We start from the raw sequence: 24,500 nt of genomic DNA on the forward strand, positions 1-24,500 counted from the left end.
TTAACCTCTTCGATTTCTGCTCATCGCCCCGAGCCCAGCCCTCTCCGGACACCGGCAACAGCCCCACGGTCTGCCCTCCTCCCTCCCGCTCGCCGCCTCCTCCCTGCATATCTGCGTGTGTATATATATAAATATATATAATTTTAAAGAGGAAAAACTCCTTTTTCCCGGTGGCTGGTTTTCATTAGGGAGGTTTCTTTCTAACCCCAAGGGAAGCAGCCTATGAGTTTTTAACTGTGGTGCAGGACGTAATTATCTCATTAAGGCGAGAGAGCCAGGCCTTTCCCAGGAGAGGTGACCTTGCTCCGGGGTTGATGGGGACCGGAGGACGGGGGGGGCTTGGAGGTGGAGGGGGGCCGTGTCCCCCGCTAACCTGCGGGTCACCTCTCCCTCCAGCCCCTCTCCCAACCCACCCCATCCCTCCCCACGGAGCACAGCCACTTACACTTGTTGATAGAAGCACTTAAAACAGGGTGAGGGGGGGTTGAGTGATGTGGTTGGGGTAAGAGGGTGGTAAGGGGGGGAACAAGCGGGACTCCCTCCCTTTCTGCCCCCCCTTTTCCGTGGCTTGGCTGCCGGCGGGGCTCGGCCCCTGGCAGGGGGGCAGGTCGCGGGGCTGGGGGGGGGGGAGAGGGGCCGCCCCGCTCGGCTCGGAGCAGGGGCGTTTGTTTGAACAGCTCCAGAGCAAAGAGCAGGGAAAGAAAGTTTGGGCTGGGAGCGTGTTTTTTTCCCCAGACGTCAGCACAAGGCGGAACAGGGGCTGGGGAGGGAGCCGGACTCACAGGGCAGCCGTGATTCCCCCCACCCCTCTATTTAAACAAAAAAATTGTAATTATTATAATTTTTTCTCTTTTCTGGGGGGAGGGTGGGTGGGGAAGGGGAAGGGGGCCGGGGAGCGGCCCGGCACCTCGGGGTGGGCTGCGGGCTGGGGGTGGGAGCCATGGACTCGGCGCCAGCCTTCGCCATGGACAAGTCGTTCGCCCCCGGCACCGTGCGCGGCCCGGAGCCGCCCGAAAACCCTCAAAGCCGGAAAAACTTCAGCGTGAGCCACCTCCTCGACCTGGAGGAGGTGGCGGCCGGTATGAACGGGACCCCCGCGGCCGGTCCTCCGCCCGCCGGTAGCGGCAAGGCCATCCCGGAGCCGTCGGGAGGCAGCAGCGGCAGCGAGGCAGCGCCCCAGGACGGTGAGTCCCGGCACCCCGGGATGGGCTCCCTCGGGCTGAGGCAGCTTTGGGGATGGGATGTGCCCGCCGCCTCGTCCCCGCCGCGGACCGGGCACCGCGGACAAAAGGGGTCGGAATCCCCCTGCGTCGGGGTCGGGGGAAATTGGGGAGCGGGTGAAGGAGAGGGGTGACCCCCGTCGGGACGAGCTGCAGGGGTGCTGACACCTCGACGGCTGGGATAGAGAGACCCCGCACCGGGGCACAGGGAAAGAGAGACACCGCATCGGGGATGGGGGGCTAAGGGACCCCGCACCGGGAGACGGGGACATTGCACCGGGTGACAGGAACCCCGCACCGTGAGAAAGAGACCCCGCAGCGGGTCATGGGGCGCAGGAACCCCGCACAGGACGCCTCCCCGCTGTCACCGGAGATGTCGGGTATGGGATGTTCCTGGCAAGTCGGTGCGTCCGGCGCTGCGCGTCCTGCGGGGTCCCCCCTGCCCGCGGGGCTCCCCGCCTCGGTTTCCGGGCGCGGGGAGCGGGGGCGGCCCGGCGGGGTCGTGGGGACCGGGACACTGCGGGTCCCGTCCCGGCAGCCTCCGCTGCGCATCTCCTGGCCGGCAGCACCGGGCCCGGGGGGACAGAGCCGGGGCTGGGACAGGGGACGGGGATCGATCCCCCAACGCAGCTTCGTGGCGCTCGGTGCTGGCCGGGGGCGCGTTTTTAACGGTACAGTCTCGCCCGCATCCCGGAGCGCTGCTCCGCCAGCCCCGCGCATCCCCGCTCCGCTCTTGGGCGCGGGCGAGGAGGGTTCGCCCCGTCTTTTCGGCAAAGCCCCGGTCCAGGGACAGCCGTCAGAGCCTCCCGGAGCTGGTGTCCCCTCTCGGGGCACAGAGGTGATGGAGGGGAGGCAGAGCGTGGGAGGGGAGTGCAGCCTCGCCACCTTCCAGGGCCTTGGCCAGCTGCCCACCCCGAGGGCACCCTGGGGTGGCATCCCCCAAACCTGCCTCCTGGCTGGGCTGCGGTACCCCGAGCTCGTTTTCTGCAGCCACGGGAACGCAGCCTTAAGGTGCTGATGACCCTGCCGGAGGCTTGGCCAATGAAGAGGGCTGGGAGAACACCAGAGACTGCCCAGACCTGTGGTGGGGGCGGGTTCCCAGTGGGAAACGATCCCCCCCGGTGGCTCCCACACTTGCAGGCAGGTTTGAAGCATTTTTCTCCCACTCACATCTCATTCCTTGCACAGCCTCCTTCCTCCATGGAGCAGCCCCACTGAGCCCCCAGTGTGCCTGTGCTCGGGATGCTGAGGGCTGGGTGAGGCTGGACACTGAGTTCTGGGATGGTATCTGGTATTTTCAGTGTTATTTTCCATCCTCCCTCCCTTTCCCTTGGGTTCTGTTTGTACTTCTCGTATTGCCTTTGGGACTGTGGGGAGGTTTTTGCCCACGATAGGACTGTATGGGGGACAGTAGTCCAAAAGAAACCCAGCCCAGCCCGCAGCACTCAGCTGGTTTCACAGGGCTGTTAGCAAAACAGCAGAGAAAATACCACTCTGCTGAGCTCCTAACGCACCCAAACAGCTCAGTGGGGACAGAGTGATGCAGAAACTAAAGAGAGAAAGGCAAGGGGCCTGTCTGAATCACCACAAGCCGTTTTTCACCCTAAAAGCCCATTCCTACTGGGGCAGAGGCCCTGGGGGTTTGGCGTGCAGATCCCAGCACTGCTGGCCCATGTGAGGCATTTCACCTGTTAGGGTGAGCTTGCAGGGATGAAGAAAACATCAGCATCTGGGATGCTTTGACAAGCTGTCCATGAGTGGAAGCATTTCTTTCCATGATCCTACCTGGAGAGAACAGCACCTGAGGGCAAGAAGAGAACAAGAAGACAGAGATGAAGACCTGTGCACGTGCAGACATCCACTTTTGAGACCTGTTGCCTGCTGCCCCTGCCTTAACTGGAATGCAATTTCCTAAATTGAGATGGAGAGACTCAAAATCCCAGGCAACTGTCCTGCCTTGGTGAGTGTCAGCTTTTTGCTACACATCTGCAATGCTTTTGGCATCGGCGTGATGACAGCAGAGAAACTTTTACTGGTAATGTTATCTTTTATTGGCATCCTGAAGTAAAACAGCCTCTCAGCATTTTCTCTCATCTCCTTCTTCACCAGAGTGGGGTTTTTTTTCTGCTAGATGCAAGTTTGGAGCCCCAAGGAGTGGTGGCAGTGTTTATTATGAACACAAGTAGACAGGGTACCCCAGTGTCTCTCTGCATGATGTGGCTCTGTGCTCTGTCCAGGAACCTGTTAGGGAGCAAGAGCAGCCCTGAACCTGCTGTGAAGCTGCTGGTACCCCTGTGAAGGTCAGGGCTTGCCTTGGGCTAGGGGGTTGCATTGGCAGAGCTGGCACAGGGATGCTTTAGGCAGCCCTAGGCTGTGACCTTGACAAAGCCCCCTCCAGTTCTCCAGGGAAGCAGCAGCAAGGGAGTTCTGTTCCAGAGGCTGGCAGAGATGGAGAAACGTGGGCCAAGGTTTTATTCTTTGCAGAAGGGGATTCAATCCCCTCCTCCTCTCATTGACCACTCCTGTCCCACAGGCCTCCCCACTGGAGAGGGTGGCTGGGGGCAGCTCCATGTCTAGGACTCTCAGCACACCTCCAGGAACAGCCTCTCCAAAGTCCCTTTGCTGGGCTGGCACATCCCTTCTGTTGGCACCGAGAACCAGAGCCATCCCCACCTCCCTCTCCAGCCAAGGTACTGCTCAGCCCCTGCCTTGGGCCCAGCCCCAAACTGGCCCTGAGGGCACCCAGCACATCCTCTCAGGAGAATGAGTACAAATATCTGTGCAACACGTTGCTCTCATGACACCCTAAAAATCAGAAATCCCACAAGCCAGGCAAGAGCAGGAGTCAACAGGGTTGTGAGAGCTCGTCCCCATCCTCATCTTCATCCTTCCCTGGAGCAGTGCAACAGCCTCCCATGGAAAACCTTCGGCACAGCTTCTGAGGTCTTGAAAGCTTGTTCACCTCCTTTCATTAGACTAACAAATAATGTGTAACACGAAACATCTGTTAACAACAGCCCTTAATGTTCTCAAGATGATAAAGCAGGAGGGTAATTTTAGCCAGCAAGCCTTGACTGATGGCTTTTCAAACAATGAACTTACTTTTGGTGCCGCCTGGGGATGGGAGAGGGAGTTGGGCACAGGGTCCAGCAGCTGCTTCGGGGCTGAAAACTCAGAGCCACTTTTGTCACGGCCAAGCTTGGAAGAAGGACTGTGGCTTCTCTGAGGGGATCCTTCAGCATGAGGCAGGCATGTACTGGCCATTTGGCTGCAGCCACTGGGACCAGGCAGTGGAATGGGGACATGTGGTGGTCTCTGGGCATCTCTGCAGAACAGTTCCTGGAGCCCCTCCCTCTCCCCAGGTTGGCTGGAACCCTCTGACCCCCTGGGGCTCTCTGGATGCTGAGCAGAGCAGTGATGAAGCAAGAGGAGAGAAGAGACTGCAACGGAGGGGACAGAGGGGATTAAGATGTTGTTACAGCAAATTGGCTTTAATTATGTAAACCAGGGCAACTGAAAAGGGAGAAGGGAGGCAGGGGGGAGACAGGGACATCAAAGTGGAAAGGGGGCTTGCTCTTGGGATCAAGTGGTGGCTGATTGCTCCAAGTAGCCCCAAGCTGCTCCCAGGGTTCAGGCACATTTCTCAAGGCAGAGCCATCCCAGCTGATGTCCCCATGGTGTTCCAGTCCAGGAGCTGTGCTGGTCCTGGCTCATAGGACAGTTTGGCTGTGCTTCTCGTCCTAAATGCCAGTTGTCCCCACCGGATTAGGGGCACAGCGCGGGGACACTGGCTGTGCTGGCAGGAGGCAGCCCTGTAACACCATGGCTGGGATGTGTCCGTGGGGATCTGCCTTCCCTGGGACACGTGTGTATGTACATGGCTTGGCTGCAGTTAAACCCAATGTCATTAACTGTTTGCTAATCTCCAGCACAGAGCCCTGGACCACTGAGATTGGGCCATGGGGAGCCAGCTGAGGCCCTCCTGTCCTGTCCTGCAGCCCCAGACCTGTTAGACCTCTGTCTTCAGCACCCATCTGCTTTCCACAGCCACAAAACTGCTGAAAATCCCCCAGGCGCCTTTCCTGGGAAGTTATCTGTGACTTCTGAATGATTGGTCAGGGATGGATAGGGGTGTAGAGGCCCCAAATCAGCCCCTGTGGAGGGGAAGAGGGTTTGAGAATTGCCTGATAGATGTGGCTGCAGCTCTCCAAGGAGAAGCCCTCATGCTTTTGTCCCCAGAAGGGTGTCTTAGGGTGGCACTACAACCTGCTTGCCATGGTCTGCAGGATGAGATTGGGATGCCCTGGGGTGGGACATGAGCTGTCAGTTGGCAGAAAGGCTGGGGTTCAGGGTTTACAGCACCCGTTGTCCCTTGCTGCTCCCAAAACCAGCATCAGCTAAAGGTGCCTGGCTGCCGTCCCAGGCAGGCACATCTTCTGCAGGGCCTTGGTGGGACAGTCCCTGTGTGGCAGAGCTGGGAACAGTGGCATCTGGAGCAGAGGGGGAGGTGAGCCGTCTCAGTCCTTGTAAGGCCGGTGCAGCTGGGATGGGTGGCAGTGGGACACAAGCCATCCTTGCATGGAAGTGACTCTCAGTGACCAGACATCACCTTCCTTTCCCCAGCGCCTGCTTGGGGACATCTCCCTGCTTGGAGGGCTCTGAGGGCTGCAGACCCCAAGATAAAGGGATTTTCTCCATGCAGGAATGGTGCCTGTGGGGCTGCTGGAGCAGGATGGTCCCTAGGGGAGGGGACAGCACTTGCCAAGTGCCCAGTGCTGGCAGGTCCCCAGTGCAGCATCCATCAGTGTGTCTTGAGTAAGCACCAATTAATCCATGTGGGAGTTTCCTGCCCCAGCCCACCTCCCAGCCCTCCACATTTGTTTGTGCTTAGTGCAAAGCTGGTGACAAGCAAGGGATGGGTGAATGGAACATTTAATGGGAAGCCTGACAGGTCCCAACTCACCCAGAAGCCACTCACAGTGAGCTCAGCATATCCCAGTTAGGAAAAAAGGGGCTACGGGGAGTGACCCCCTCTGTCCCCACCCCGGGCTGCTGCAGGGGACAGTGTGATCCCTGCAGCCAGGCTTCCCCCACCACAGCTCTCATCCAGTGTCACTGCCAGGGAACCCAGTGTCCTGCACCTAGTCCCCTGTCCCACAGACAGTGGGAAACTGGTTCCCCAGGTCTTGTCTGTCTGAAAATCACAGTGGGTGGGAGTGATGCTTTCCCATGGCACAGGCAGGATAAAAAGCTGAATTAGGTCAAAGCCCAGCCAAACCCAGCCAGAGCAGCACAAACCTCTGTCAGGAGCAGGCAAGGATGGATGAGAGTCATGGGTGGGAGACTCCAGGTTTCATGGAGCTTCTGGGATGTGGTTTATCTTGATACCACTGCTCTTTGCTTACCTGTGCCCTCCAGCCTTGAAAGGTGACATACACTCACCATCCTGCTCCTCCCACAGTGACACCCTCTCACCATCCTGCTTCTCCCCTGGTGACTCTGGGTCACCATCCTGCTCCCTCATGGTGCATTGGGAGAATGCTCTGTGCCCTGGGGTGCTGTCAGGCTCTTACTGACTGGTGACACCACGGCTCCAATTTGGGGACAATTTGCCCCCAAATGGGCTGACTACCCCCACCTGGGCTCCAGGCTCCCCCCACTCCAGTTCAGGGGGTTCTGGGTTGCAGTGGGGGCCCCAGGAAGGCGCCCTGCCCATGCAGAACCCTCCCCAGGGGCACAGGGAAATACATACCAGCACGTTTCTGCAGCGCTTGCAGGGCTCTGCGGGGTCCCCACACGTGCTCACATCTGTGCTGGGGGAGCTGCTGCCAGAGAGTAAAGAGGAAAAAAACTGAAAACCAGAGCCTGGGGAGATGGGTCCCCTCTTGCTGGGTTGACCCAAGAGCTGGAGCAGCCTTGGAGTGCAGGAAAATCAGTTTTCTCCACGATTTGTCATGGGTGGGATTTTTCTCCCCTCAGCACCCTCGGTGAGCTGGGTTTTGGCAGGGATTGCTGTGGGGGATACTCCTTCCCAAACCCCTTTCCGGCAAGGAAAGGGCACAGGAACATAAGGTTGTTGCATGACAGGGTCCAGAGGGGACAGCAGGGGCATCTCCATGTGGTGGAGACAAGGAGCTTTGCCCCACTCCCTGGCAGCACCCATTGATGTGCTTTAATCCCCAGCAGCAGCTCAGATGCCCCATGGCACAGCCATGGCCAGCCCAGGAGGGTGCCAGGGCATGGGGTCACTGTGTCTTTTCCCCCCTGGGTTGTTATGTCTCACTCGACCAAGAACAGCTCAGTGCAAGACTATTTCCCCTCTCCTTTTGGGCTGTTGTTTCAGGGAATGGGGCTGATTCACAGGAAAAATATGAAATTTCGACTCCGCACAGCCAAGATGGGTGAATTTCAACGAATCAGCATTTTAAGAGAGCCTGGGTGTGTGTCTGTAGCTGGGAGGCTGATGAAATGATTTGGGGCTTTGAGGCAGCCTCACTAGAAACGCTCCTCTCTCCCAGGGAGTGGGGCTGATCATCCCTTCTCTCGAGGCTGATTTCCTCCAGCCACGGAGCATTATCCCCCTAGAGCTGTAAAATCAGGGAGCTGAAGGGATGAGGTTTGAAGCAGGATGGGATCCGGGTGCTTTGGGATTGGCAGAGGCTTGGGTATCCCCAGGATGGCACCTCATCCCCTCCCTGCAGCATGAGCAGCAGCTGGAAGGAATTATCCTTCCAGTGAGGGGATCTCTGAGACACGGAGCAGGCTCAGAGCATCCTTTAAGATGCCAGGGCAGTGGGTTATGGCAGGGCTGAGCTGGGACTGGGCAAAGATTTAGGCCAGGGTTAATGCAGATCACGTTTTTCCAGGTTGAAAAAAGCAACTGGGATGACAATGGAAGTACGGTGGGCAGAGGCAGCTGTCCCTGCTTGCTCATGGTGGTGCTCAGGCAGGACAGGGAGAATGGGAAAAGCAAACCCTCTTGGGGAGGAAGGACTGATTTTTAGGGTTTCAAGCCTTTTTTTTTCCAGTGCCTGTTGGCCAGCACTGCCCTGGTACTGCAAAACTAGGTTGTTTTTCACTGAACAACCCTAAATTTCCGAGAATTAGAAGAAAAATGCCCTTGAGGCATTCCCCGTGTTTGCATTTGCCCGAGGGACACATGACTGCGGGAGATGTTTTCCAGCCTTCCCACGGCGTGACGAACTGCCCTATCCGTGCTGAACACTCACCAAAACCCTTCCCTGTCCTCTGCTTCCCCTGGGGAAACCAGCCCCAGAACTGGGACCTGCTGGGGGCATCACGGGGGCTCAGGGGGTGCCCATGGGGCAGCTCCTCAGCCACGGACAGCCCGTGCCGGCAGCTCCGGCTGCGGATCCTCTATCGGGGAGCTGGGGGGTAAATGGGATGCTGATGCTGGAACAGCTGGGGGGAATTGCCCCAGCTTGTGGGGGAGTGAAACCATCCTGGAGGCATTAGGGAGACAAATGGGTCCCCTTTGCCACCCTGTCCCCTGCAGCCCCATCCGTGCCGGGGTGCAAACGGCAGCTCGGAAGGCGGCGGGTGTTAATTGAGCAGGACATATAATGAGGCTGCGGTGCTGCTCCTTCGCGCGGGTTTGTGGGGAAAACAGCCCCTGGGATCCAGGGCAGGGCTGGGGGGGCAGCTCAGGTCCCGGGGGGATGCTGGGCGGGCTGGGAACCTTCAGAGAGCGGCAGCGCCAGCCGCCGGCCCCCTCCCCTTCCCTCCTCATCCCCCTTTGAGTGCATATAATAAAGCAGCTTTTCAGCTGCGGCTGCAGTGATAGATCAGGAAGAATTGTATGAGTCTATTAAAGTCTGTGTGTCTCTGAATGGAGACTGTGGCTAAGCCAGGCGCCAGGCTCGCGCATTGAACCAGATGTGGAGAGGCGCCATCCTTTCCAGCCACTGAATCCGAGAGGCTGCAGGCTTCACACGCAAGGAAACTGGAGTGCACATGGCAGGGGAGCCGGGGGAGCGGCGGCGAGCACATGGCAGCGGGGTGCTGGGGAGGGGGCACGGCCCGGCACTCCCAGCCGGCACGGCAGCCGAGCCGGGGGCTGCGGGGAGGGGCTCAGAACCGGGACTGAGGGGGGCAGCTGATCGGGCCACCCCGAGCTGTGGGGGGCATCAGGGGAGTGGTTGTGTTGTGTCTTGAGCCATACAGGGCATTGCAGAGCGTGTTGGGGAGGTGTTGGGCAGCACCCCGAGCTGCACAGGGCATTGCAGGGTGTGCAGGGGGGTGCTGTTCTGCACCCCAGGATGTTTAAGGGGTCAGCATTGTACCCCAGGTCGTGAAGGGCATTGCTGGGTGGAGGGGATTGCGTTACACCCCAAGCTACACAGGACACTGCCAGGGGTTGTGGGGTAGGTCAGGGCATTGCAGGGGCTGGAGGGGCACATGGATGCAGGGGTGAGTTGGGGATAGCAGTAAGTGGTTCTGCAGGGGAGCACACAGGGGACCCCACACCCGGGGAGCAAAGAGCCTGGTCCAGCAGCAGCACTGATGAGAGGGGACAGGATGGGTCACAGACAGGGGCATCTCCTGTCTCCAAACCCGCTGTACTCCAGAGGGAAGGACTAAAAGAGAAGAACAGAAGAAAGGCAGGAAAGACAGAAGGATGCCATCCTGCTAGGGACAGCTGTGGCAGGCAGTTCAGGGGCTGGTAAACCCATGAAGTGGGATCCCATGTCCCCAGCAAAGGTGTGAGGCAGAGTCTGTCCGTGGGGTGCTGTGGGGGGGACGTGGGTGATGTGGGGACACAACTACGTGGTGCTGCTCAGGGCTGGGCTGGGCTGGGCTCAGGCGGGGGCAGCTGCCACGCTCCCTCCTCACCCATTTCACTTTCTCAGCTGGGCTGGCCACATGGCTGTAATTTGGGCGTTGTAAATACCTCAGGGGAATTTTTAAATTAAAAAAAATAACTGTTTTCATTTAAATTAAAAGACACTGAAGCATTTCTATTAGTATTAGAGGTTTATAAAACTTAAAACAAATGTCGAAACAAATTACCAGGCACCGTCCACTTTGTGAAGCCCTTCGTGTGTTCCACACGACCTGATTATCCATCAGGGTTCAAGTTTTAATGGAATTTCTATGAGAGTGTCAGGGTGCCCAGTGTGGCAGGATGATGCTTGGTCTCTCTGAGAACCCAGAGGGGATGAAGCCTTAGGCTGAGGAGGGAGAGTGTCTCAGCTCTGCTGGGCTTTGTAGGAGGACCCCAGCGTAGCTGTCTCCATCCTGACATCTCCAAGGTGTCCCCTGGTGTCCTCCCCATGGCTGGCACCTGCCCCCAGCAACCTGCCTGCCATCCTGTCCCCACTGTCCCCACTGTCCCTGCCATCTCCACCTACCCCACTACTCACAACTCTAACCTGGAAACAGTTAACCAGGCTGGATTTAAAAAAAATAAGATACAAGCCACTTATTAAAATGAATGTTTTACAATAAATTTGGCGAGAGGCCACCGACCTCAAATGAGAACCAGACCAGAGGACAGCGATGCTGCTCACTGGCAAGGGTTTTCGGGATGTCTGTGTGTGCAAGCGCCCACGAGGGTCCTCCTTGCAGTGGTGGTGGGATGGAGTCCCGGCCGGGGGCTCACACCCATCCCACATGCTGGCCAACATGCTGGTGTCCCTGGTCACTGGTGGTGGCTGTGGGATGGACTCTGAGCAGGTGCTGGTGCTCACTGATCAAATGGGTGCCCAGCAGCATGTTGGCCTGGGTGTGAAAAGCACCCTTTTGGCTCCAGAAAAGAGAGTGGAGTTGGAATGGTGGCAGTGGGCAGCAGGAGGGGACACCATAGGGTTTCTTATCATTCCCCCTATCCCTCCCCATCTCCTTCCCCTCCTTGGCAATGACTCTGATGCAGTGGGGTCTGTGCTTTAACTTGGTGGGCTGGTGTTGAGTTTCAGTGCCAGATGCCATTGGGCCTGGCTTGCTTGGGCTTTTGCCTATTAAATTTCAAAAAACCACCTTTTTTGAGGGGCTGGGGAGGAGAGGAAAGCTGGGATCACCATGCCAGGGGTCCCTGGCTGAGAGCCAGCCTTCTACACAACGTTCCTGCTATGCAGCCTTGGCTGATTAGTTTTGTTTTTCAACCACTGAGCAAAAGTCCCAGCGAGCTCTTGACACTGCGATGGCTCGAGGCATCCACCATCCCGCTTCTCAGTTAAAGCTGAGGTTTTAGTGGAGCTTTGCAAGCACAAGCTCCAGGGGCAGTTGCTTGCACAAGTCTCATTAGTGTTAATTAATTACATGTGCTCGTGCCCTGCTGGGAAACCGTGTAACTTGTTATGTCAGGCAGCGATGAGTGAGCAATGTTGGCACCTCCGTGGCTGCATCATGGATGCACCAAAGGGTGCCTAAAAGGTCTGCAGGATGGAGAGGGGAGCAGCATCTGCCATGCTCAGCCCTGATCTTGGACAGCAGAGTCCATCCTGGCATTGTCCATCCCAGCATCCCAGTGGCCACCATGGCTGTCCCGTCTGCCCAGACCACTCACAGCCGTGCCTGGGACTGACCCAAATCACAGGATTTTGGCTGTGGAGTCCAGGCTGGCCATTTCCCTGCACTGCAGAGGCCTGGTCACATATCTCTGAGCCATCACGGTGCCGCCACTCACCATGCCTGGCTCTTTGAACAGAGGGCATAGCCAGAGCTGGCAAAGCATGGACACTGAATCCCCAAGGGGTACCCAGGGGGCTGTGTGCCCCAGAGCATCCGAGGGTGCTGCAGCAGCCTGAGGACTGGTCTCATTCCCCCTGAAAAGGTCTGCTGGCCAGGGGATGAAAGCAAACCCCATGGTGAATGTCTCCTCGTCGAGGAGGTTCCTGGCTGGTGGTGGCTGGGGCAGAGCCAGAGCCTTTTGTTGGTGCCTGGGCCTCCTCCAGGGGGGCTGGCAGATTCACAGGAGAACAAAATTAAAATTCCTGTTCCCCTGTCGGTCGGTGCTGCCCAGTACTTGGCTCACATCGGCTCAACAAACCCACCATGGTGTCTTTTCCCAAGGCACTTGGCTGTGCTGCGAAGACTTTGGGTCCTGCCACCGCAAGTCCTGCCTGAGGAGCCCTTTGGTCTGACACGACCTCTCGGAGCATCCCTGGGCAAAGCTGGGAGCCACAGCACAGCACACACCCCTTCCCTACACCCATCCTGTCTCCTCTCTCCCTCTTTGGCATTTGCAGGGAATGTCCCAGACTGGCACCATCGTGGATGAGTTTCTGGAGGCTCTCTGTGATCCCAGCCCCATATGGGCAAAGGGGCTGAACCCCAGAGAGGAGTGAACCCCCTTGAGCTGCATATTCCCCTGCCATGAGCAGGGAAAATGCCAAATCCTGCCAGGTCCTGACCACTCAAAGCCACCAACGTGCCAGTGTCCCCAACAAACCCGTGCAGATGATGGACCTTCCCAGGAGGCTTTTCTGACCCTGCCATTCCTTGAGGGGCAAATCAGGGTACTCACTGAGGAGCAGCACCCCAGCTATTCCCCCAACTCGGCTCCTCCACGGCCCCATCCTCACGGAGCACTGACACAAAGGAGGGACTGGAAGCTCTGGAGCCGGGACAGCCCATTGTGTGGGGCTGCACTGCAGCCTCCTCTGAGCACACGGGGTGCTCCTGGCAGCTCCCGAAAGCCCCGCGCCAGGCTGGGCTCACCCGCCGCGCAGGCACGGCCTCGGGAGGGGATATTTCTCTTGCAGACCACCGAGCCAAAGGGATGTGCTCAGCATTCCAGGTCCCAGGCTGGATGCCCTGGGCCAGTGCCACCCGTCAGTGGGCGCAGCCAAGCAGTCTGAGCCCCACGGCCCCGCACAATGGCCCCGGCTCCGGCTCCCGGGGTGTGCGGGAGCCGGGCGGCTGGGAAGCACAGCGAGGGGCTGTGCCGGGCCCCGCGCCGGGCGCCAGTGCTGTCGCAGGCTCTGAAGGCTGTTCCTGGAGCAGTTGTGTCAGGGACTGCTCATGGTGCCAGGCTCTGTGGTCTGGATCTCAAAGCAGGGTTGGGATCGGGGCCAGGGTGCTGGGGAACATCCCGGAGCTGTGAGCCTGGTGGCGGGATCTGTCCCTGTCACCTTCTCCAAAGGTCTGTGCATGGGTGGTTCCCACCCCAGGAAAAAGGCAGGTGGTGGTGCATTTTTCTCTGGACCCCTGGGACAGTGGGAGGAAAGTTCTTGTTCTGCTCAGCCTTCTCCCACCAGAGCTTTGTGGCCAAAGATGTTCCCCAGCCCCTTCCTGAGGCTTGACAGCATCCCACCAACCCTGCCTCCTCCTTCGGGGAATGTGGCTGCAATTAATTCATTAAATGCTTCCGCTGACGCAGGAGCTGGCTGTGCCAAACACCGTTCCTGGGGCCTGTGTTTGGCTGGGCGAGCACTGGGCTGGGCTGTGCAGGAGCCTCTAGTCAGGGCAGGAGCCTCTGGCATGGTGGGAAGTGCTGGGAAGTGTTGCTGAACTGCTGGGCATGCCAAGGCCTCAGGGCTTTGCCTGCAGTCCGATGGATTTCACGAGATCTGAACTTTCAGGGCATCCTGTTTAAATCACAGCACATGACTCAGCTGGCTGGTTCCTCACCTTGGCATCTGCAGCACCTGGTTCCCTTCTGCATCTCCTTCATCCCCCTCTCTTCCTCCCTCCTCATTGTGACCTCCTGATCTTGTCCCTCTTGTGTGCTTGGGTTTTGCAGCAGATACATCTCAGTTGCCCTTCCTGGACATCCGACTTTGAATCCACTCAGGGCTCTCACCACTGAATTTGGTGGCTAATAACAGGCTGGGACCATCCCTAAGGGAGGCAGTGTCCCACAGCATGGAGATCCTCCTTTTCAGGTTCCTTCTGTTCCCAATACACATCCAAGCACACATTCCCAATGCCTTTGCTGCACTAAAGATGAGGATGAGCCAAAAAAAGGTTGTGGTGCCACCACTGGTTTGCAAGCACAGGTTGGACACATCCCCACTGGGATGAAGGGATGCTGCTGGCTCAGCTGGTTCTCCAGGACCTTCCCAGCTTGCTCAGGCTTCCAGCTGGACATGCTGTGGTAGGTGCTCAGACACCACACACCGTCCCTGGCATCCAGGGTGCAAGGGGAAAAGCCTTCTGGGCTCAGGGCGTGCAGGCTGTGCATGGAGCATTCCCAGGGCTGCAGCACTGCCAGGCAGGATCCTCCCAAAAACCGGGTGTCTCTGTGGCTGGGGGTAGCAAATCTTGGCACTGGGTGGTTTCTGGCTGGTGCAGAGGCAGCTCTATAACCATAAAACAGTCTGCTGCTGCCTGTCAGTGAGCACAGGCTAAGGCCCTCCCGGGACAGCCTTGGCCTCTTTCTTGGTCCAGGCTTTTGCTGCTCCTTTTTAACAGAGACACTTTTCCTCCAGCAAAACTGGCAGCCTGTAAAAACGTGTCAGCGTTTCAGTTTTTTCACAATTAATGAGGTGAAACATCCTCGGAAACATTTCGCTGTAATGTTTCTCCAGTAGCTGAGACTTGCCCCTCTCTTAAATTTTTCATGTGCGCCACTTGAGCTGAGAAAGTTTCCTTCGGACTCAGCAAATTTGGACCCCCCGGCTTCAACTTCCCCCCAGAGCCTCCAGCATTCCCAGGGTCTTCACAAGGCTGGGGTAGGGCTGGAGGGGGAGCAGGGAGTGGCGGTGGGTCAGGATGAGGAGGTCAGAGCCTGCTCCCAGCAGTGGGGCAACCCAGGGAGGGGCTGTTCCCTGGGGATACTCTGTCCCCCAGGCCTGTGAGTTGTTCCCAGAATGGGTTTGAACCTCATCGTGCCAAGCAAAGCTGGGACCAACACCCCTAGGCAGGGCTTGGTGGCCCCAAGGGGCTTCTGCGCTGGGTAGGGGTGTGAAACCATCCAGAAAACAAGATCTGGTTTTGCCCTCAAGCTGTCATGCTGTGTTGCTCCCATGCACCAAGGAAAGTGCACAGAGGCACAGTTCTGTGACCCAGCACACATGGAGGGGCAGCTCCCCAGCTGCTTCTCAACCCTCTAGGCTTCCCAGGGTGGTCTGGGGAGATTAAAGACCTGTAGCAGTGTAGGCTGCTCCCACCATCCCTTCTGCAACAAACCCTGTGCCACCTGTGCCTGTGAGCAGGAACAAGGGCTTGGCTCCCCTCTGGCTTGTGGAGCATCCTCTCCTGCCATCCCTGCTCCCTGCAAAGTCCCAGTGTGGGCTAAAACCCCTCTGAGGCTCCCAGTCTGTCCCCAACCACATGGAAGTAGCTGCTGGAAAGGGAGTTCAGCTGCGCTGGGCTGCCCGTGCACCCCTAAATCACCCCTTGGCTTCGGGTGTCTCAGCTGAAGGTTAAGGGATGAAAAGGAGCTGGAACAGGCAGACACCACGCAGGAGCAATTCCCAAACCCTCGCATGATTTAGAGGAACAAGTTAAACAATTGCACATGAAACTTGGGCGGACGTCATCGCCAGAGCTCTCCTCGCTTCCCCCGAGTGTCTACAGGGATGAAGGGAGTGCACATGTTTACCGAGAAAGACCATGGGAGAAACGAAAGACATTGTTTTTCCAAAGGATTTCTTGGCTGTAAAAGACCTCCACCACCCTGTGGCTTCCCTGATGAAGGCCCAGCGTTAATTTGTTAAATCCACATCAAGTGCCCAGAGAACCCGTTGTTTATTTTTGCTAATTCAGCCGGCTGAGATCAAATTGGGGTTTTATTTGTTAAGGATAAACCTTAATTAATAAAAGCTATTTATTTGGTTAGAGCTGGCCGCAGCCTGAGGGTCAGATATGCCATGATCATTATTTCAAGTAAAACAAACCTAAAACGTCTCTCAACAGTTTGAAAAACGTAGAAACTTAGAGGGCTGAATTTATTTGTCTTAGGAAGAATTTACAGCTAATTCCCTCCAGGCTATTTCAACCCTTAAATTATACCCGAGAAGAAAAAAGAGAAAAAAACTACCATTCCAGGCAGAGAAGGGAAGTAAATGGTACAGCAGATTTGATCATTTTGGCTGGGGGGGTGTGAAAAATTTAAAGCTTAAAAGGTCTTTGGCAAACTGCTCGCAAATAAATGGAACGTGTGAAATAATTTAATGGCAAAAAATCGTTTGGGGCTGCAGGGTCTGTGGCATGATGGCAAATGAAAGACGCTGGGGGAGACATAGCCTGGGATTTTTTGCATGCGAGGGTTGAACTCACTCCTTTCTGTCCTGGTCCCTGAAAAAGGGATTTTTTTTGCACCCCAAAGCCAAGCATCAGAGCTGGATGCAGCAGAATCTGTCCCAGGGCATGGTGGTGGACATGGAGGGCGTTTGCAGCATCACCTGTGGGAGGGACAGGCTGGCAGCAGCCAAGGTGACATCGTGCTCTGGGATGAGCATTTTGCAGAGAAACACCCCCAAACTGCATGTCCAGAGGGGAGTTACCCCACAGAGGGAGACTGCTGGTGATGGATCCCTTATCCTTGAAAGCCATCGCAAGGGAGCATCCCTGCCCAGGGATGCTGTGTGCCCATGGCTCGGGTGTGTGAGCAGCTGGGAATGTCGGTGCTGGCCGGGCATGGATCCAGCTGTGCCGAGGCCGTTTATCGCGCGCTAATGGAGGTCGTAAGTCAAAGCCGAAGCCTCGGTGGAAATTAGTGAAAATTACCTCTTTACAGCACTCGGCGGCTGCTGCGCGGGAGGTTGGGGGCCCTGCCAGCGTGGGGGCCCTCCTTGGCAAGCCCAGCCAGTCCTTTCCATGGAAAACTAATGGGAGCACAGAGAGAAAAGGCAAGAACTGGAAAAGTGGGCTTGGTTGGTGCCCAGCTGAACCAGCAAGGCTCTGACCCACAGGGGCTGCTGCCTTTGCAAATGGGGCAGGACCTGTCACTTCCCGGTTCACAGCATGGTGTGATCCAGGCTTGCCAGTGTCGGTGTTCCTGCATGGAGAAGGTTTTGGGGGGACTTCCAGCACGGGTGACACTTATGGGGCAGAGCTTTGCCCCTGGGCTGTCTGCAGCTCTTGGGTAGGCAGCATTTCCTGGGGCTGGGCAGCCCAGAGAGAAGGCTGGGGGTTACCCAGGCCACTCCCAGAACCCCAAAACTCATCCACATCGTGGGTGAAAAGTCTTGTGTCTTTTGTTGTGATGCACACTCGGGCCATCCTGCTCTGAGTGGAGCCTCTGCGCCTCCCTCTCCCCATCCTCCCCCACATGTCATCTTTCGTTACTTAGTAATGTTATCCCCTCTGTTTTCTCCCTTCCCTTGCATTTTTTCCCCTTCACTGGAAATTGTAATCAGTGGAAGATAAATACAGTGTAGGTGGCTGGGGGGGGAAGGCTCAGGAGCCCCTCTGACCTCAGAGTTGGGCAACCAAGCCCTGCCCCAAGTGAATCCCCAAATTATAACTGACAAAGGCAAGGATTTGGCTTCTCCATAACATCCCCAAGCACTGTTTTTGGGGCAAAACATAGATGATGGTGAGCTGGTTTTAACTTTGTGCAATTATAAACTCTTAGTCCTGGAAGCCCATTGGGGTGAGGAAATGGTTTCCCATTCCTTCATCAAGGTGTCAGCGAGTCTGGTTGAATCCAAGTCCTGCTGATGACAGTGAGATGGCAAGAGGTCCTTGGGGGACCCAACCCATCCCTTTCCCCATTCCTTCTCTGATGTTGCAGAGAATTTAGCAATGCTCATTTTTGGGAAGCTGATTTGGGGTTGTTAAAGCATCTCTGATAGAAACAATCCAGCCCAACTCTGTACATTGTAAACCTGTCAGACACACCCAGCCAGCAATTGGGGTGGCATTTATCTGGTCCCACAAGCCTGCAGGGCCTGAGCTAATGGGGAAAAGATGTTGATCTGTTACCAAGACTCATCCCTGAGCAGAGCAGAGGATCCAGGCAGGCACCCCAGCTGTGGAGCCATACAGAGATGGCCTGGAAAAGGTGTGGAAGCTTCTTACATTAAAACCAGCAGTAGGGGCTGGAAAAAATGCCCCAACCAAGGCATGGCTCAGGGTTTGCAGCTCTCAGAAAGCCAGGGAACCACTGGCATTTGGACACTTCCTGACCCAGCTCCAGTCTTAAACCTCCATCCCAGCATGCCAGCCAGCTCCATAAGGGAATGGCACAGCACCACTCGTCTCCCATGGCCATTTAGCTCTTCCCTCCATGGGTTTGGGGAGACAGAAACCAGCCAGAAAATGTGGCCAGATCCTACAGAACCGGATTGAGAATTAATTTAAGAAACATTTCCTCCTCCTCCTTGCCTTCAGCCAAATTAGAGTGGGTGAGAGATGCCATCATTTACAGACAAGTCCTATAGCCAGATTTAAATTAGGGATGAAACCAAAGAGGGTTTTTAAATTTTATTTATACATTTCCTAGGGTTCTGTTGAAATCATTGTTCACCGAGGGCAGTGGGTGCCCTTGGTGATGGCAATTTTTGAACCAAACCCTGATCTGTCTTTTCCCAAAAGCCCCATGAGGTGGTTGTAAACCCACAAGGAAACATCTCTCACCCTGGTACATCCTGTAGCTCTTTCCCAGCAGGATGGTTCCCACTTCAGTCCCAGGCTCCCAGAAAACCCAGGGACAGCCATGGCTGGACTTCATGTATTTTAATCCAGCGGATTCTTAGCTTGCCGAAGGAAAACAGGACCAAAAAAGGAGTTTGACTAAAAGGGGCAACTGGAAAGCAGAGACTGGCAGAACATTTGAAGCTGCAGGAACAAGGGCTGGAGGGAATCCTGAGAATTTTATTTGTGAGCCTTTAAACATGATCGGCGGCAAAGGGCAGCCTGTGGTTTCCTGGCTGGAGAAAGGGCCTCACACCCACACATATTTTAGGCACAGCACTGTCCACCGTGTCTTTACCCAACCAACAAGGCCATGTCCCAAATACAAGAACACGGGGCTGTTTCCAGCCCAAGGGATGGTCAACCAAGGTCCAAATGCACATACAATACAATAAAAGACCCAGAGAAGTGCTGGCAGCTGCACAAGGTCCTGGGAGGTGGACAGAACTCCTTTGCTTCCCTTCACATCCAGGGGTTCTCTCCTCTTCCCACAGTCCCAGCACTTTGGCCCCATCATGGTCAAAATGTGCCTGGGAACAGGGATGGTGGTGGTGACCAGCTCCCCCCTCCCCATCCCTGCCAGCAGATAACGGGTTTTCTCTGGTCTTCATGGCTCATCTCAGGGTAGGATACCCCTTGGGAAAGGTGTACTCAAGGACAAAGGGGCCTTAGGGACTTGATGCAAAAATTACCAGTGAACATTTCATGGCCTGAATTATTCAGCATTAAGGTCCCAAGATGGTTTTTCTGGCCTTAAAGATCTTGGAAGCCATAGTTTCCTCCTGCTCAACAGCTTGATGGTGTCTTGAAGCAGGAGAGTTAATATCCCTTCCAGTAGATTTTGTTTGTTGCTCAAGTATCACCTGAAAACCTTGCACATAAGAACAACAATAACTTATTAGCAAGTATTTAATTCTTGAGCATATTGAGGGAGTGGTGAGTTCTGCCACTGTGGGCTCTGCAACGATATAGAGCAGAAACCCCCAATATAACCCTGCTATGAATCAGAATGTCATAAAACTATTAACATTTCAAATAATTTCAAAATGCTTTCCCACTGCTAGGTACAGATTGGATCCAGATGCTTTATTAACAGAGAGAGTCATTAAGCAGTACCTCCATAAGGGAGAACGACAGTGAGTCGTATTCCCCATGAAGCCTTTGCAGGCAGCTGACTGGGTGTCTCGGAAAAAGACTTCATAATCTTGCCTAAACCTTATGATATTAGTGACAAAGAGGAGATTAATCTCAGCCTGGCTGACAGCCCAAGATCAATACTGAGAAAACCAAACTACACCCTCAGCTTCATGTTTCCATGAGCCAGCAAAGCCAGAAATAAACACTGCGGAGGCTGAGCTCTGTGAGACGCGGTGTCATTCGTTCCAAGCTCTGAAGACCAGGGTTGGATGAGCAGGGTTGGCTGCAGTCCTTTGTCACCTTGGGGACACGTCACAGCTGGGGCTTCAGGGGGTGCTGGAGATGGGAGCTGGAGGGTGTTTTGGTGCTGAATTTCCATCGCTGTTTGTGAAAGTTTGACCTAATCCTTAAGAGGAACCCAGTCCAGGACAACCTGTGGGCATGTTCCCATTTTGAATCAAGTGCTGCCACAAAATCCAGAGAGACTGGTGTTCAAAATCAGGTCCAGGTGGGTTTAGTCAGACACAAAACCACCACAGGTCTTGGCAAGTATTGGGGTTAACCCTGAGCTTCAGCAGGTCCTGATCTCATGGAGACCACAGAGTTGCACATATGCTGCTCCCTCCAGAGTCCCAGGTGCCTGCAGGGAGTGCAGACCTCCAGGAAGGCTCGAGCCTGGCTGGGTTGTGGGGTCTGTGGGGTTTCATACAGGTCTGGATCTCATGTGGCCTCTTTTGTGCTTTCCCCACAGGTGAGAGCCTGAGCCCAAGCCGTGGGTCAGCCAAGAGGAAGAAGAAGCAGAGGAGGAACCGCACTACCTTCAACAGCAGCCAACTGCAGGCTCTGGAGAGGGTCTTCGAGAGGACGCACTACCCCGATGCCTTTGTGCGGGAGGAGCTGGCAAGAAGGGTCAACCTCAGCGAGGCGAGAGTCCAGGTGAGCAAAGGTTTGTGTGGGAGAAAACACCCTCTGCCTTGCCCCCAAATGGGAGCAGGGACTGTCCCCGTTCGGGTTTCATCCTGCATATGACCACGATCGGTAGGACAGATGCTTGGGACACCCCTGCTGATCACCTTCCCTCCCCACACAGGTCTGGTTTCAGAACCGGAGGGCCAAGTTCCGCCGTAATGAGAGGGCGATGCTGGCAAACAGATCAGCATCTCTCCTCAAATCCTACAGCCAAGAGGCAGCCATTGAGCAACCCATGGCACCACGACCCACCGCACTGACCCCAGAGTATCTCTCTTGGACCAGCACCTCCCCATACAGGTAGGTGGAGGCTCTGGCAGAGCTGGGGAGGAGGTGGCCATGGGGCTGCCTGGGGACTGTTCCTCTGCTGCAGGAATGCAGCCCTGTGCCACTGCTGGGGATTTGAGAAGTTTTATGGAGCTGAAAGGAGCTCATCTGGCTTTGCTTTGGGAACCACTTTCAGCTCTGTCTGAGCACCCACTGCCTGCTGCTCAGCAGCCTCCATGCATTTCGGGGCCCTGGTCCTTGCAAGGGACTCACTTGGCCTCACACTGACCCTTCCCACATCTCGGTACAGGAGGTGACATGGGTCCCTTCTGGTTCCCAGCTGTTCACATGCAACCATGTCATCCAAAAGCTCAAGGCTGGGCCTCCTGGTGCATAGTTTGAGGGGTTCCCACATCCAACCAGCCATAAAAATGCTGAAGCCTTGGCTGCTCTTGTGGGAGATGTCTAAGAGGAACAGGCAGTCTGGCCTGAGAAGCTGGCAGGACCACAGGGGACATGGGGACTTCTCCATGGGCAATGCCTCATTCCTCCCTGCTCCCTCCCCACAGCACTGTGCCCTCCTACAGCTCCAGCGGGACCGCGACGCCCACCCAAGGGGTGAACATGGCCAACAGCATTGCCAGCCTGCGCCTCAAAGCCAAAGAGTTCAGCCTCCATCAGAACCAGGTGCCAACCGTGAACTGACCAGGGCAAAGCCCACCCTGTGGCCTCATCCAGGATATAACGTGGTGCTCCTGTGCCGGTCCAGGACGAATCCACCACCTGCCCAACACATGTCACTCATCCAATGTCTCAGCACCTCTTCTCTCCTCTTCCCTTCCCTTTTGAAGGTAGAGCCAGTCCCAGGCCGAAGTGGCACATAATTATAGCCACATATGGAGCAAACTTGGTTAGAAACTTGCTTTTCCGCACACCCTTATAATAACGGCTATATATACACACACATACCCCCCACGCGCTCTTCGAGGACAAACAGACTTGCCAAGGGAACAAGAATTTGCTTCCAAACATGGAAGGATCTTGGACTATTGGATTTGACCAATTTGGGTATCTCGCCCAGAGAGCCAAAGAGTTATTGGGTCTTCTCCTCCCAAGGGGACATGCAGCAGTGGGAGGATCACGAGCCCCCCTTTCCGCCGGGCTGTGACTTGCGGCGCTCAACTGCAAGTGCCGAAGCTGACCCGCGTGTCACCTCTCTGTGCAACCCCAGCCACCGTGTTTGGGACTTTGGGAAGCTGATGGCTCACCCATGCCATGGCCAGTCCCAGCCTGCACTGTGCTGCCTGCAGTTAGGTGGTGCCTATATGATGCCTTCAGGCTTTGTTCCTTCCCAGAGGAGTAAGGAGAGCTGGCGCATCTCACCAGACTCTCTTGGAGCCTTTGAGCTTTCCTGTGAGCTGGGGGTGCATTGGGAGTCCCCAGGCAGGCACCACTGCTTCGCCTTGGTGGGTTTGCCATCGATACTGCAGAGCCCCAGGTCATTGAACCATCCCAGGGAAAGAGAAAATTGGAAAAAGCTGTTGGGTTTCAGCTGAGTAGGCGGCTCCCAGCACTTCGTGCCAACGAAGGCTTCGCCTTCCGGAGGCACAGCCTCCCTATCGGCAGCTCCGCAGATGTGTGCAGTGTCTGGGGCCGGGAGATTTCTTTGGTTTTGCAGAAAGGAAATGGTTTCCCCCCTTGTCCCACCCTGCTGTGGAGCCTAATGAGGTTGCAAGGTGGAATGTGCAGGGGGATGGACACAGGGTGGGCAACCTCACCCCAGCCCATGGGACTGAGCCGTGGAGAGACACACCCTTCACCTTCCCCTGCCAGTTCTGCAGCAATGGGGAATGAGCCAGAGTGAGGGAAGTGTTACCCTCTGGAAACCAGACCACCCTTTCCTCACCCACCACAAAATGCCACCAGCCACGCATGGGGACACCACCAGCTCAGACAGGTGGCCTGGACAGAGAAGGCACCAGCCCTACTTGCCTAGAAGTGCTTGTCTTGGGGACTGTAACAGTAGGTCTGAGGATGAACAGAGCAATTGCTGAGGTGCTTCCCCCAGGTAAGCATTCTCTGGTCTGTGACATCAAGGCTGACAGTGTCACAACTACAAAATGCCCACTTGAGTCCCCACAACTCCAAGGAATATTCTCTCCCATTCCCAGTGGGGATGTCACTGCACCTACATGTGGGACCCTCAGCTGCACCCCAGGCAGTGCCAGCCCAGGGGAACTCACCCAGCACCCAGAGCTGGAGCCCTAATGGGAGAACCAGGAAAAGAGCCCATCTCCTCTGGCTGGGGGTGAAACAGCCCCTCCATCCTGCACCCACTTTCTGTGCTCCACCCAGTCCAGTTTGGAATGGCCACCTTCTCCTCCAGCACTGTGGACAGGGAGGGGGCACAGCCTGACTGACACTGTCCACCTCACCCAGGGAGCAGCATCACCCTAAATACTCACCCTGCACCCCCATCCCTATTTCCAGGGCTGGTACTCCCCGAATTTACCATGCCAGAAGAGAAGCACTCAGCTCCCCACACCACACACAGACATGCCAAGGCAGGGGGAAGAGAGATCCACTGGGGATGAAATCATCCACCCTGAGAAACACCCCTTGGGGCAGAAGGAGGCAGCCAGGGGGGGTCCTATTCCCATGGAAAGCACAGGGCTCTTTTTTCAGTTATACAAGACGAAACCACAGGGATATAAATGTCGCTGCCTCTTTGAGAACATTAATGAAAATAAACCCATTTAATAGTTTGCAGATGCCGTTTCTGTAAACCTAAAAAAAGCAGGGAATAAATATTTCTTCACTAAATATCTATATGTATATATATATTTGAAAACATTTGCTCCTAATCTTAGGGCCCCTCCTTCACCGTGCTCTTGGCAGCTTATCACAGCTTGTCAGTCAGTGCTGAACTCACCGAGATGAGATACAAATTGCACCCACAGAGGGGTAGCAGGACCGAGGGATTATTGTAATCTAAGCTCTCCCTCGCCCTTTCTATTTGTACATTTCAATTACTTGTAACAAGATCCACGGTGGATTTTTTTTCTTCTGCATGTCTGTGTTTTGGAAATTTTTGTAAGGTTTTTGTAAAAACAACTCTTGTGAAATAATGGAGGAATAAATATTTTACTGAGTAGAGGCGTGTCAGTGCATGTGAGGGGGATCTGGCTCTTCCCTCACCAACCACTGTGGTTTCCCACCTGACCTGGACAAGCAGCCTGAGCAGGGAACTGACTGTCCTGGGAAAGGGGACAAGATCCATGACCTGGCCACATTCACCTTGAATGATGGTGGCATCTCACAGCTACTTCCCAAGACCTGGATTTCATTCCAGGCCCTCAAACA

The 24,500-nt window shown here is 55.7% G+C and overlaps 1 protein-coding gene across 1 annotated transcript; it reads left to right on the forward strand.

Moving 5' to 3' along the window:
- The first annotated feature begins 926 nt into the window (after positions 1–926).
- On the forward strand, positions 927–24,291 carry PRRX2 (paired related homeobox 2). The gene is made up of 4 exons (XM_071574602.1): positions 927–1,184; positions 20,653–20,837; positions 20,992–21,170; positions 21,707–24,291. Exons 1-4 carry the CDS (start codon positions 941–943, stop codon positions 21,840–21,842), a joined length of 744 nt encoding a protein of 247 aa, XP_071430703.1. The 5' UTR covers positions 927–940; the 3' UTR covers positions 21,843–24,291.
- Positions 24,292–24,500: the final 209 nt, after the last annotated feature.

The sequence above is a fragment of the Pithys albifrons genome, chromosome 20 (assembly GCF_047495875.1).
Source record: "Pithys albifrons albifrons isolate INPA30051 chromosome 20, PitAlb_v1, whole genome shotgun sequence".
NCBI classification, from domain to species: Eukaryota; Metazoa; Chordata; class Aves; order Passeriformes; family Thamnophilidae; genus Pithys; species Pithys albifrons.